Source organism: Pristis pectinata, chromosome 12, assembly GCF_009764475.1.
Source record: "Pristis pectinata isolate sPriPec2 chromosome 12, sPriPec2.1.pri, whole genome shotgun sequence".
Classification (NCBI taxonomy): domain Eukaryota; kingdom Metazoa; phylum Chordata; class Chondrichthyes; order Rhinopristiformes; family Pristidae; genus Pristis; species Pristis pectinata.
In genome coordinates this window covers 10,342,686-10,357,685 of record NC_067416.1, presented here as the reverse complement: position 1 = coordinate 10,357,685, position 15,000 = coordinate 10,342,686, and the positions used below count along the sequence as shown (strand labels likewise).

General features: G+C 41.3%; 1 protein-coding gene across 1 annotated transcript in view; it reads left to right on the top strand.

Annotated features, from left to right (window-relative positions):
- The window catches only part of cusr (Copper-only SOD repeat protein), a 92,393-nt gene that overhangs the window by 60,337 nt on the left and 17,056 nt on the right, over nt 1-15,000 (top strand). Inside the window, exons 6-8 of the mRNA XM_052027438.1 lie at nt 4,148-4,289; nt 5,771-5,894; nt 13,485-13,609. Coding sequence (XP_051883398.1) covers nt 4,148-4,289; nt 5,771-5,894; nt 13,485-13,609 — 391 coding nt within the window. The remainder of the gene's footprint in view (nt 1-4,147; nt 4,290-5,770; nt 5,895-13,484; nt 13,610-15,000) is intronic.

Sequence of the window (15,000 nt, the reverse complement as noted above, 5' to 3'; positions counted from 1 at the left end):
GAAGTTGTGGGCATGCTATGTTGGCGCCGGAAGCGTGGTGACACTTGACGGCTGCCCCCAGAACACTCTACGCAAAGATGCATTTCACTGTGTGTTTCGATGTACACGTGACTAATAAAGAAATCTTATCTCTATCTTATAATTGTTGGTTGAGATTGCTATCATTTTCAGATTGCTTTGTGCAGTATACATTTATAAAATGTTACTAAGTAACACACAGTAGCAGATCTTCCATTGCTCCCAGATCACTGGCAGCCAGCCCCTGGGCCATGCTGTTTCTTCTAGGGACATCACTGGGTATAATTTTGCACTTGGGAGCCAGCTCCCAGCGTGTCAGTGTGCAGAGCAGTGGGTGCATCAGGTAGGACAGTTGGCTGGGCTGCACTCACAGAATAGCTTTGACAGCCAGTGTGGTCCTGCTGTTCTCATGGTTGAGTTATTTTTATTTGGCTCGTCTTCCATGGCCAGGGGCTTCTTTTGTCTTCTTTGTGAAAACTATTTGGATAGCACTTGGGGCTTGTCAAAAAATAAAAGTATCTTTAAATTCTAAAGTTAAAACACAAATGTGCACACATTTTAAGAACAATTAAACTGATATATTTAAATACAATTAATTTTCTGCTTAGCTTTTTCCAGCAGTTTACTTCTTCTCCCATGTTATTTTAACGGGACCCCTGTACTTGCTGCAGATTTAATGGGGTGCAGGCAAGCAGAGAGAGTTCCCAGACTGGGAAAACTTGCTGAGCTTCATGCACAGGACATCCAGAAGTACAGGCAGTAGGGCTTAGCACTGACTTGGCCCCATGCCAGTACTACAATGTAGGAATTCCATGGAGAAACATTGTTAAATCCTGAGATTAGTGCTGGTGTGTGGAGTTAGGCATTTGAGCCCAATACAGGTAACACTCACATTCCTGCAGTTTGGGTCATTATGGACTGTCCTTATAGAATTCACAAATCACTACTTAAAAATTGTGGGACATGGAAAAAAGTTTGCCCTTACAAAATTTGTGTGAGAAAAGGTAAATAAATAAACACAAATTTCAGGTGACGCGGCTACATGTTATGGAAAATCGTGATATGGACCATTGTCTATGAACACAGCCCCCTCTAACCTAGGGGTCACCTTTATTACAATTGTCTTGGCATTATTTTAGCAGATCATAATTTGATATGCATCTATCCAATGAATCTGAGATTTCAATTACAAAATTCCATGTCTCCTGTTTGTTCAGTGCCTGGATTTGGATCAGATGCTTTCTATAGATAACAGACTGCAGCAGGAAAGGATGCACATCATTAATTCCTCTATAGATACCATCTGTTATGTATCTCACCGATGTGCACTACATCAACTCTATGAACTTTGTAATGTCAACAAATGATGATCAAAAACTATAATTTACACAAGGAAACAGACGATTCAAGTTTCTGAGTTATGGCTTTGCCATGTTTTGAAACAAAACATACTGTACACGAGAGTAGGACTTTCCTGTTTTTCAATGGAAAATGGTACTTCAAGAGTTTTATCTAGTTGTTTGTTGGAAAAAACGTGCAGCAGGAAACCAGAGGAAGTCATTGATGACAACCGGTGCCTGTATTCAAAAGTTACTGGGTAATAAATTTCACCTTTGAGCAGCTTACAACAAAGCAAGTCATTGAGCAACAGTAAAATGGCATGATTCATTGGTTTTCAAAAACTTTCCCACATTGTTCACTTGTGTAGTATTTAATTATACTAGTGTCTTTGGGAGAAGTAAATAATAGTTTTATTAAAGATAAAAATGGTGTAGTTTTTTAATTTACTCTGTGGGATGAGGGGGTTGTCCTATCAAGAGAGGTGAGACAGTTTGGGTCTGTATTCCTTGGAGTTTAGAAGAATGAGGGGTAAACTTATTCAAATCTATAACATCCTAAGAGGCCTTGACAGGGTAGATATTGAGATGTTTTCAATAGTGGGAGAGTCACGAACAAGGGAACAGTGATTTAAAACTGAGGTGTGTAGAAATTTCATCTCTCAGAAGCTAGTGAATCTCTGGAATTCTCTGCCCCTGGCAGAGATATATTTAAGGTGGAGATAGATAAATATTTGAAAGAATGGGGAACCAGCGCAGAAGAGAAGTTGAGGCCAGCATAGATCAGCCACGATCATATTGAATGGCAGGGTAGAGGTCTGGTGGCCTACTCCTGCTCCTATTTTCTTGTGTTTTTGTAATACATCACAGACAAGGTGTTGGCAGATTGAGGTTTCAGGGGTTGGGTGAGTGGGAATGTTTGCCTCACTTGCCTGTGTTTGAATCCAGTGCTATACAAAATTGCAGAGTTAAACACATTTCTTTTCCTTTTAATTCCAAAGATTTCCACATTTTGGTGGGGATGTTGCATTTTCTTCAAGGAGGCTTTGAAAAAATCCTTTCCTCCATCCTCAGAGTAGAGTGCCTAATGCCTTTGGGAGTCTAATATTGGGCATGTAAATGATGGAAGCTCAATGTTGACCTGCTTATCCTGCCAGAGGATTCAGAGGATTTGCAGAGGAAGCATTGACGTTACCTCTCCACCAGCCTCATTTTTCACATCCAGGAAGAGGAAGCCCTACCAGGGGATCTCAGAGACAAATCATGACCATATTCAAATAGGAAGGCAAATCTAATTGCAGTAACTACAGAGGGGTCTCCCTGCTGTCTGCCACAGGGAAAGTCACCACTAGGGTCCTGCTCAACCACCTCCTCCCTGTGGCTGAAGAGCTACTCCCCAAATTACAATATGGATTCTGTCCAACTAAGGGCATCATGGACATAATAATCACTGAGTTCCAGAGTATTGCAGGGAGCAACAGCTATGACTAAACCTGCCTTCTCTGACTGTAAAAAAGCCTTTGACTCTCTCAGTCGTCCATCTGCTACAGGTTGATGTGCAAACATGATTCTAACCAATTGATCCACAATAAACTGTGCAAACTGGTGGCAATTCTGGCTGCGTCTTGGTGAACATTTTTCTCAAATCTTTTCACCACCATATCGTGTCACCCATCCGCAATGAGCTGCCCATGGCAGTAGACCTAATCTTTAAGACAAATGGGAAATTTTCAATACATTGCTTCCACTCCAAGAGGTCACCCCAACCTTAGTCATTGACCTATAGTGTGCAGATGGTATGTATTGTACATGATTAGAAACTGAGCTCCAAGTCATTGTTGAAGTTTATGAGAAGGGGACACTAAACATCTCCAAACAAAAGATTTATGACAACCTGTCTCCATTACACAACCCTGTGCCCCAACAATGAAGGTCCATGACAAGACCTCAGACAATGTGGACTGCTTTCAATGTCTTAGGAGGCATCACTCAATGAAGGCAGACAACCATGATGAAATTCATCTCCAAATCATGGCCAGCATAGACATTAGCCATTTGAGAAAGTGTTGGAAGATCAAGGCCTCAAATCCAATACAATGCTTTCTGGTCTAATGGGCAGCAATGGCCCCTGCCCTCCTGTACAATTCTGACATGAAGTACGCACGGCACTGGAGAGATACCACCAATGCTGTTTCCACAAAATCCTCTAAATCCACTGGCAGGATAAGGGTACCAATGTACCCAACATCACGGCCGTAACTACATTTGGCCAACCTGAAGATCAGGCTGTACCATTCACATACCTGATGGCATACTCCCAAAACAGACACTCTTCTCTTATGTCCACCATGGAAAGTGATTACTAGGAGGATAGAGGAAAGGATTTGAGGCAGTCCTCAAAGTGCCCTTGAAGAAAAGTGTAACCTCCCCATCCCCCATGGGACTTGCTGGCATGTGATCACTCCAGATGGAGAAGGAGCATCTAGGATGGCAATGAGGACTCAAATCCTTTGGTGGGAGTATGTAGAAGCTCAGCCATCATGGTAGAAAGAGTGTAACACCTCCCCAACCACTCACCCGTCCTGTCAAGCACCTCTTACCCCACCTGTAATGGGCACCACAGTGGCCTTATTCAACTATGGTGGGAATCCAGCTCTTGTCCCCAAAGAACAGTCTAATCCAGCAACTTTGCGATGATACTACCAAAACCACTTCAAGTCAATGGACGACAGACAGACCTTGGTTAATGTGTGTCTTTGGAATCTAAATCATTGTTTCACTTACATTTGCAGGCCAGCTATAAGTACAGCTGTTCATTAGCCTATCCTTTGCACTGTGAGGTGGGAGATTTAAATTCTAAACAAGGTCCTATAAGCCTTGGGAAGAGATATTTGAAGACTGATGTCTATCTGCCACTAACTGGAGATTTCACTGGTAGGTTTATATGGATGCATGTTTACCAGATCATCAGATTCTAACCGTGTGAAATGCAAATATTTTAATTGTTTCTTTTAAACACACAAATAGTATTTCCTTATTGTGCGTACTTTTGGCAAGATATATTTACCAGTGATTTCAACAGAGGAATTCAAAGCTGTAAAATGAGTAAGTGTTGAAAATATGCAGCAGATCAGGCAGCATCCACAGAGACAAGAGTGAACTTGACCTTTTGTAGTTGTATATCAGAACAGCAGTGAAGATGGGAGCAGGAAGTTACAAAGAGACATTGGTAAACTAAGTGAATGGGCAATACCACACCGAGTGGAGTTTGGTGATGGGTGAGATCTCATATATGTATCACTGGGAATGACACAGTGTTTTCCGAATGGTTGTAAATAAGAAACCTGGAGAAGCAGAGTACTAAATGGTTGTGCACATAGAGAAAAAAATTAAGAGTCTAACTGGATGTTCATGGAATAATAGAACACTCCTATGAAGATGGAATCTGTTTGTTGCCTCATCTGCACAAACTCCAATGTTGTCACACTCCAATGTTCATTGTTGTCACACTCTTTTCCTACAGCTCTGTACTTTTTTCTTTCAAGTATTTAAACAATTCTGACTTGCTGCTGTCAAATCAATATGCACAACCCTATCCAACCCAATATTCGAAATCCTTCCCACTAGTGCATAACAAATGATTTCTCCTCATGTCATTTCTGATTCTCTTGCCGTACATCTTAAATCTGTTCCTCTGGATATTGTTTCCAACGGCTGAAAAATCACTTTCTTGTTATTTACTGCTACTTTCAACGATTTGCACAGAAACACCATTGGATCTCTTGCACCCAATTCCAAAATTGCACCATTTAGCTTGTATTACCTCCCCTCATTCCCACTACTAAAACGCATCGCCTCACCGTTTACTGCAGTGAACTTAATCAGGCAAGAGCCCGCCAGTACTACCACTTGATGTATATAGGTGGAATCCCATTTACTTCCTTTTTAAATACGAGTTCGCTGCAAGGCTTGAAATTGAATCCTCCAAGTCATTTTTGTATGTCAATATAGCACCAGGAAACACCACTGTAAACCTCCCTGCTGTCCAAAAGGACCAAACATTTAGAATGCTGTCATGCAGCAAAATGCCTTTTCATTCCTTTTAACTGATTTTTTTTTCATTTTAGGACATACATTACACATCTAACTATTATCAATACAGCACCAAAGTAAGTGCAAGGGCTTAAATTCCACCTGGAAATTCCTAAACCAGCTTAAGCATTTGTACACTGGTACAAATGCAAACACAAAAATTGAACAATCCTTCAACAGCATCTGTGAAGTGAGAAAGGTCTTCAAATTCATGCTGCCTGACCCGTTCAGTTTTTCCAGCATTTATTTTAATTTCGGATTTGCATTTATGGCAGGATCTTGTCCTTGAGGTAATCTTCTAATTTTATTTTTTTTATTTCCAGTGGTGGGCAGATCAGTGGTGATTCACAATAATGATCATCTTAAAAGCTTGAAGGATTGTGCTGACATTGTCGCTGGTTATCCAGTGAAATCACTTACTTTTCCAAATGTGAGCGCATTCAACAGGTAAGAACTGAAGTGGAGGAAGGTTGTGATGTGCCTAATGTGGGATTACATAGTATCTACATATTGGGTGCTAGTAAATTTTTCAGCAGGGGGTCAATGATGAAATGAGTTTTGGTGTAGCCTGCAATGATAATTTACTGCCCCACTTGTGGATGCTGCTAAATTCCTGGATACCTCTGTTTCACACCTATTTGGGGATCTCACCTTGGCTCTTTTACTGATGCATTGAACTGCTTGAACTGCTTTTGCCCTGAACTAGAAAACATCATCACCTTCGGTCCCATTTCTATCCTGCTGTCATCTTCACATGGAAACAAGCCTTTGCTCCATGGACTCTGTCTATACTTCTCGCTGCCTCAGTAGAGCAGCCAACATAATCAAAGATCTCACCCATCCCAGACATTCCCTCTTCTCCCCCCTCTCATTGGGCAGAAGATACAAAAGCCTGAAAGCACGTACCACCAGGCTCAAGGACAACGTCTATCCCACTGTTATAAGACTACTGAACAGTCCCCTGGTACGATAAGATGGACTCTTGACCTCACAATCTACCTCGTTATGGCCTTGCACCTTATTGGCCGCATGCACTGCACTTTCTCTGTAAATGTAACACTTTATTCTGCATTCTGTTATTGTTTTCCCTTGTACTACCTCAATGCACTCTTGTAATGAAATGATCCATATGGATGGCATGCAGGACAAAGTTCTTCACTGTACCTCAGTACATGTGACAATAATAACCCAGTTTATCAATTCACATGGTCCATCCCCACCCATTCCCTTTCTTTCCAAGAACACAATAGGAGCAGGAGTAGGCCACCAGGCCCATTAAACCTGCCCCGCCATTGAGTATGATCATGGCTGATCTATGCTGACCTCAACTCCTCTTCTGTGCCAGTTCCCCATAACCCTCAATTCCTCAATCTTTCAAATAATTATCTATCTCCACCTTAAATACATCTAAAGATCTGGCCTCCATCACCCTCGAGGGCAGAGAATTCCAGAGATTCACTACCTTCTGAGAGAAGGAATTTCTATCCACCTCAGTTCGAAGTGGCTGGCGCCTTATTTTCTAGCTATGTCCCTTTGTTCCTGACTCTTTCACTAGTGAAACATGGAACTCTCTTTCTACGACTCCTCCTATCAACTTCAGGAGTCAGGGAAGTATGCAGGTAACCCATAGCTACTACCAGCCCAGGGGTTTCTCAAATGCCTCTATAATACTTCCTCCCTCCCACGTGGCTTTCTGCAAGGACTCCATTATATGATTCTGGTTTCCTCCTGATTATGCCACCTTGCATACCTCCGCTTCTGATGTGTCTTCTCTTCCTTTCCCCTGCAGTTGACAAGACCTACAACAGTGTTCAGTACATTTTTAGCACTTCTACTCTCACCCTGGTGCTGGTATCAGGGGACGTTTCCCCTTGTCCTCATTCTTCATCCCACCACCCTTTAGGTACATAGGATCCCCCTCCATATTTTCAGCTTCCCCAGATCTTGTCGCTCTGTTACCCTACTTAGATGCTTTTTCTAAACAGCATGATCTTCATTCCCATCAAAATGTCCCATCCCACACTTGTCCATAGCTGATTTACCAATTATGTACTCATTCGGAGAATCAGTTAACGACTTCATGTATTTTTAATGCAGTCCTCCCTCTGTAGTTCTATTCCTTCTCTGATTCGATCTGATGTCATCCACAAATTTCAAACAACTCTCTTGATTACTGAGCATAAATCAGTTATAATAATGGTGAGCAATAGTGGTCCCACCACAAATCCTGTGGACACCACTGATGCCACTTCTCATTCTTTGTTTGCTGGTTTATTTGAACTTTAAACAGAAAATCGTGGAAATAGTCAGCAGTTCAGTTGGCATCTATGGAGCGAAAACAGGCCAATGAACTTTCATTGTGAGTCTTCTGCTGAATACCTTATCAAAGGCCTTTAGGAAATCCAAATATATCATGTGCACTATTTCACCTTTATCTACCCTTTTGTTGCTGCTTCACAATGGTAATTAAACATTTACTTCCCTTTTACCATTCGCATTGACCATCATATTTTCAGTTTGTGGGTGTTCTTTCTATTGTCTTGGCATGAGGATTCCATTGTCCTTTTGCTGACTTTAAGCCCACTGATAAGTGGTTCACTGTACTTGTTTATTACCCTTTCTTAAAATGAAAGAAATCATGCAGGTTATCTGTAAATCTTCTGGCATTGCTCACATTTTAATTCTTGTTTACATTGATTGGGATAGTGCAACTCTTGTCTCTTGCTTAATGCATTTTACAGTATATTGAGTCTTCATTTGGCAAAAGGCAGCTTGTTTCTTTCCCTCTTAAATGTCTTCTCCAATAACATATATCAACTTTATAACAGTGCATTCAAGGTCTATTTAAAATGGAAAGAGGACTTTTTTTTTGTAATAATGATCAAAGGAAACAAGAAAGAAAAAAACCCAAAGATCTCAGTTCATTTGCCATGCAGAGGCCACCTGGTAATGTTCCATTCTGTTATTGGAACTTTGTGCCCCACACTTTCTCTTCCCTTTATAGAGTTGAACTATTGCCAGTGTCCATAATAAAACTTGCTGTCTTTCATGATGGTGGTGGCCACCTAGTAATCCATTAAATTTCCGTAGTGTATGCAGTTAAAATGCTCAGCAGGTCAGTCAACAGCTGTAGATAGAGTAAAATAGAGTTAATATTTCATTATAACAGCACAAGTCCAAACTATGGTAATACTGATTCAGTCTTTAAGGTTCTTCATGTATTCTATGATATAGATTCCACACAGACCATTGCTGATACTTCCCGGTTTCTTCCCTGAATAATCATTTGGATAAAGGATTTTTCAATATTCCCACGGGTCCATTTGCAGTTAGGTGCAATCAATTCTTTTTCTATTGTCTGCCACCCTTGTAAAAGGGAAAAGCTAGTCCCTGGAAATTGCATCACATGGCATTGAATTTTTGAATTCAAAAGTTAGTGATCATTTCCAGGTGAAGTTGTGCTAATTGCGACATTGGACTGGGCACCTCTAGTCAGAATCCAAGTTACTGTGTCCATTGTGCTCCCAGTGTCCAACGAGCATCTAATGGTATCGTTTGTCTTGCATTGCATGGTTGAAGCCTTCCTGACATAAATTGGAACTTCCAGGTCCAGAAGACGGTCACTTGACAGCATAAAAAAATCAAGAAGCATGAACATTATGTTCCTCAAACAATCTCACGATGAATGAAAACAGTTGTACAGAAATGAGGAAACGGCAATTATCATATGAGACTCTTGAAATGCTTTGGTTCCTTTTTTCTCAATAATTATTTATTTTTGATGGTACTTCTGGTTTCAACAGTTACAATATGATATAAATATACCATATTGAAGTCACCCAATTTCTGTTCCTGTTCTTTTTAATAATAAAAATATGAAAATAGTATCAAGAAAGGGGTAATGTCACTTCAGTAAGCTATCAGCTTGGCTTTGTTCCTGGAATAAATTGAAGTTAACATCAGACAGTGGGAATGATTAATGCTGAAACAGCTGGTGCTTTTGCCAATGCCACCACTTTAGGTATACTCGTTTCATACTTTCATATCTGCTTTTAATGAAAATGTTACGTTTATACAACATGAAATATTCCTTCACCAATTGTGAACACATCAATTTGCATTTGTAGAGCTACTTCACCCTGGAGAAACATCCTCTGGTGCTCGGCAGAATTGGAACAGTGAAAAATGAAAGAAAGAGATAATATAAAGAGTGACCAAAAGCTTAGTCAAATACAGGGTTATAGGAGTCTTAAAGGAAGAAAGAGCGAGGGAGAGTCAGAATAGTTTGGGGAAGGAAAGCTAACAAATGAGTCTCATGCTAATTGAAAAACATGATGCTGGAGGAACTCAACAGACCAGACAGCATCTGTGGAGAAAAGCAGGCAGTCAATGTGTTGGGTCAGGACCCTTCTTCAGGACTGAAGATAGGAAAAAGGAAAGCCCAATCTATAGGATGGAAAAGCAGAGCAGTGATAGGTGGACAGAGGAGAGGTGGGGTGGGCACAAGGTGGTGATAGGTAGATGCAGGTAAGAGATAGAGATAGGCAGGTGTGGGGGAGGAGGGGAGAGCAGATCCACCAGGGGATGGGTCAAAGGTAAGAAGAGTGAGGAACGAGAGGCTAGGAAAGGGAAGAAGAGAAGAAACATACTAATGGTGAAGAGAAGGAGGAATAACCAAGAAGCTCTGTAGGTTAGAGGAACTTATAACTGTGGTGAAGGGATGGGGCTTACAGGGCAGAAGCAGGGAGTGATAAGATCATGAAAGGACTGCACAGGAGGATTAGAATTTTAAATTGGAGGTGTTGACGGCCGGGAGCCAATGCAGGCCAGTGAGGACAGGAGCAATGGGAGAGTGAGGCTTGTGGATGGATTGGATGTAGAATAAGGTCCATGTGGAACCATATGGTCCATGTGGAATTGGATGTAGGAAATGGTCCATGTGGAATTCTGAGCCTGGAGAATGTAAGGCTGACCAAAATATAAAGGGGATATACAGAAACGACCCAGTCTTGCAGTTAGATATTATATTCAGTTGAAACTACATTAACCACCACTAATAAGCTTCCCAAAAGCTTGGCCAGTAAAAATTACTCTGATAATTAGTCTGTTAACTTTCAAGTTTATCTGGAGCTACTGGAGTCTCAACCCCAGTAAAAGCACCAAACCCCATTCCTCCCAGGTTTTATTATCGATTAAGGGACTTGTTCAGTAACAAACAACTGGAATAGCACAGATCTGTTTGGCTTGAGTGTCGAATTAAATCTCGGGCATGTCCTTGTGGCGTCAACTCGACTTCAATGAAACCCACTTACAGGCTGAAAATAATCTACTGGGAGTAATTTTGTACCAATTGATGACTTCCTTTGTAAATAATATTAAAACTCCTGTTATTTTAGTTACAGAGTGGACTCAAACAACTTAGTTCTATGTACATTTTCTATTCATTCAGAAGACACCACACTCAATATCCGATATTGTCAAGGAAACAGGATTATTATTTGAAACCTGTGCATTACACATTATGATACGCTTTTGAAAAACACAAAAATCTTTCCAAAAAGAGCACTGTACACAAGTCACCAGTGCAGTTTCCTGACATTGATTCAAGCTGCTGAAGGGTTGCTGTAAATAAAATTGTGTGCCAAATATATTCTCCATTTCAACAGGAAATTCCAAGGGATGTAACTTTGCACACTGATATTTCCCAGGCAGATTGCTGCTTCCCTCCTGATTATCTCCACCTCCCGTGATAGCCTTCATGTCACTGGGCTGTGCCTGCCGTAGGGAATAAACTTGAAGGATCTGCCCCATTTCCTAACAGCCAACGTGGGAATGACATGACAGCAGCACAGATGGCTTCCATCTGAAATCACACAGGTCATGCTTTAATGCAGTGTAGAGAAAAATTGCTGCAAGATAAATGACTTCAGTTGCACATTTTCTTTTTGGGGAAACCTTGATTGTACTTCAGAGCTAAATACACGATTGGATTAACACCACAAATGTGGGCAATGTGAATTTTTTATGTTAACCGTTTACTGTTAAAAGCGTTGCAGTCATTGGACCCATTAGCTTCCCTCTCTGTCACAATCACCTTTCTCCACCTTACGTAGTTGTCTCCTTTGCTTCCTTTTTGGTTACATGTCTGAAATTTTAATATATTTATTTTCTCTTTAAATTTCCCGACTGCTCTGCAGTATGCTGCCTGAATTTTCTGTTTAGATTTTATGCTGAGATGTGATTTGCACCAATTTCACAGATTGCGTTGCCTGAGGCAGATGCACAAAACAAGTGTTAGCTGCATGTAACTGTAAATAACAAATCCTCTTTCCACTCCTCAGAGCCTTCAATTCTTCTTTTTGAACATTTAATTCCTTTAACAAATTACAAACAGAAGCCATGGTGCTTGCATTGTATGGTTTGCAATTTTGGTTCTGGTGGCTCTGTATGAGTGCCACATGATCCACAGAGGAGCCCGCAGAAACAAGCATTCACACAGCGAGTGAAGCTTGCTTCCGCATGTCTTCAAGTAGACTTCCCCGAGTTGGTGCCAGGCCAGTACTGTGATGTACCTCTGGCTGCAACAAGTAATCTCCTGGAGGAACTCAGCAGGTCGAGCAGCATCTCTGGGGGGGGAAGGAATTGTCAATGTTTCGAAAGGAATTGTCAATGTTTCAAAAGGAATTGTCAACGTTTCGGGTCAAAACCTTGCCTCAGAGCCATATGTATCTTTATTCCAGTGGCTCCCTTCCCCCCACCTTGATGACCTGCCCATCTTCTCTCCTCCCCTCCTCCATCCATGGTTCACTGCCCTCTCCTACCGGATTCCTGCTTCTTCAGCTGTTTGCCTCTTCCACCTATCTCCTCTCAGCTTATTACATCTTGCCCCTCTCTCCCCCACCCACCTACCTTCCCCCCTCACACCTGGACTCGTCTATCACCTGAACTCACCTATCCCCTGCCTGCGTGTGCTCCTCCCCCTTCTTATTCTGGCTTCTGCCCTCTTCCTTTCCAGTCCTGATGAAGGGTCTCGGCCTGAAACGTTGACTGTTTATTTCCCTCCATGGATGCTGCCTGACCTGCTGAGCTCCCCCAGCACTTTTTGTGCATTGCTCCAGATTCCAGCATCTGCAGAATTTTCTGTGTCTCTGTATCTCTGGCAGATCCCCATAAGTTATTTACTTAAGTTGATTTATTTGTCTGTTTTAGGATCCCAACCTGCCCCCAGCAGTACTGACCCCCATCCACCTTCTGAAAGCTTTGGATGTTCACTCATGATTCCCACCCACCAATAACCATCTACCTTCGCCCCTCCCATGGCTTACCATCATTATTATTGGTTCTCAACATTTGGTTGTCATCCTCAGCACAAAAACAGGCCCTTCAGCCCACCTTGTCCATGCCACCCATTTTACCTATCCACCCTAATCCCATTTACCTGCATTAGGTCTGCTGCCTTCTGGCCCCTTACTTCCCACTGCCCAGCCCCATCTGATTCATTGCTCCTGCTCCTATCTCCAGTCCTTTCTTCCCTGCAAAGTCCTTCGCTTGATCAGTGACCTACAGTTACTCAATCTTCTTTGTGCATTCTGCTCACGACATGGCCCATTTTGTAGCTCTTGAGGACACTGGGGAAATTAAAAGCTGATATATTCTTACTATTTTGAAGAAATATTTTCTGAACTTCTGATTAATTCTTTCTGTGATTGTCTTAATTTTGTGCCTTAACCATTGACTAATGGAAACAGTCTACCACTGTTTATTATCCCGGGATCCTGCTTTGCCACCTTAGCCGAATGAAAGCAAAAACAAACTTGGATATGAGTTTGAATGTGGACTGATTTGATGAATGATGTCTTTCTCTCAGTGGTAATGTTCTTATTTGAAACAAACTTCAGGACAATCTCACTTCAGTTCCTTGTAGCTTTCAGCCCACAGCTTAAAGCTCCTGATGGTTTGGCATTTAACCATTAAGATTTACCAATGCCACAAACTGGACTTTGAACAGATTAAATTGAAATGCACTTCTCTTTCTAGATATGAATTCCGCAGCACCGTTGCTGATGCTCTAGGAATTGCATTCTGGAGAGTAACTATTTTACCAGGGGGCCCATCTGCAGCTCCTGTAAAAGGATGCCAGCAAATCACGTTCTACGTGGCAGGCAAGTTTTTAAATACTTTCTATTTTGCAGTTGCACTAGCTAGGCACAAGAAGATTAATATGTATCACAATAGTCTTGGCTTCTAACACGTCTCCCAGTTTCAAAATGGTGTCCTAATTTATTTCTGTCTCTTCACTGGTGAAGCTTTATTGAATGTTTTACTACATTAAAATAATTTTTTGAGTAGTTATTTTGATTTTAAATAATACCAGCTAATGTATTAATTCCAATGGGAGAACATTTAAATGATTGGGCTCAGGAAGGAAAATAAAAATGTATTTTATTTCGAGGTTATTTACCCTGCATTCAACAATACAATCAACCATAAATATGAAACATTCAGAAGTCACCTTTGTTATATTTCAGTATTTGTTATTATGTCGGCTGAGCACGTGGAACACACTGGGGTGGAGAGGGGTGTAGGCGTTGTGGGGATGAAGGATTGGGTGGAAATTTTACCTTTACTGCTGCCGAATGTACAGGGGTCCAATTTAGTTTCCCATTTGGAAGGAAAGTCAGGTCAGGGGCGAAACAGGCAGAGAATCTGCCTCGCTCGAGCAGTGAAAGTGAAAGATCAACTCATTATTTCCATAAACTGCTAATCATGATGCTGTTATCTCTTTGAGGTAATGTACCTTCAACAATGTAATGCAATCAAAACTGATCACGCACTTGTATGCGTACAAACACCCCCCCCACACACACACCCCCAACACACACACACCCACACACACCCACACACACACACCCACACACACACACCCACACACACACACACACACACACACACACACACACACACACACATACACATACACACACACAGAGAAACATAATATATATGTTAGTTAACCATGTAGAAAGAGCAATTTCAAAAAAAACACCAGCTGCTTTGAACAGCTTTCAAGACAGACTTGACTCATATTGCCAGCAAAACAAGCAATTACCGTATATAATATTACTTGAAAAATGGCAGTGGTTGAAGGTAGCATGTGTTAAACTGCTTCTTATGAAATGGGCAAAATCATCCCCAAAAGGTCTTAACGTGGCCTGGTGAAGGTTCTAAATGATGCATTGATGATGGTCATAAGAATCATCTGTCTCATTAATTAGGTGAGGAAGATGCAGAGGCTGAGAACCAATTATGGGCCAAGGTCATTGAGTTTCAAAATCATGCAACACTTGAAAAAGCTATAATTTACCGAGAGGAGTTAGCACAGATAGCTCAGAAGTAATTGTAGATGGAATCAAAGTGCTTAGCAGAGAGTTAGCTAATCTGTGGTTTCTGTATGTAAAGGAAGTGCAGTATGAATAATGATTGGTGAAACCATGCAAAGATTTTTCTATCTGGACACCAGATGTCAAGAACTAAATGAGCATAGCTAAATCTA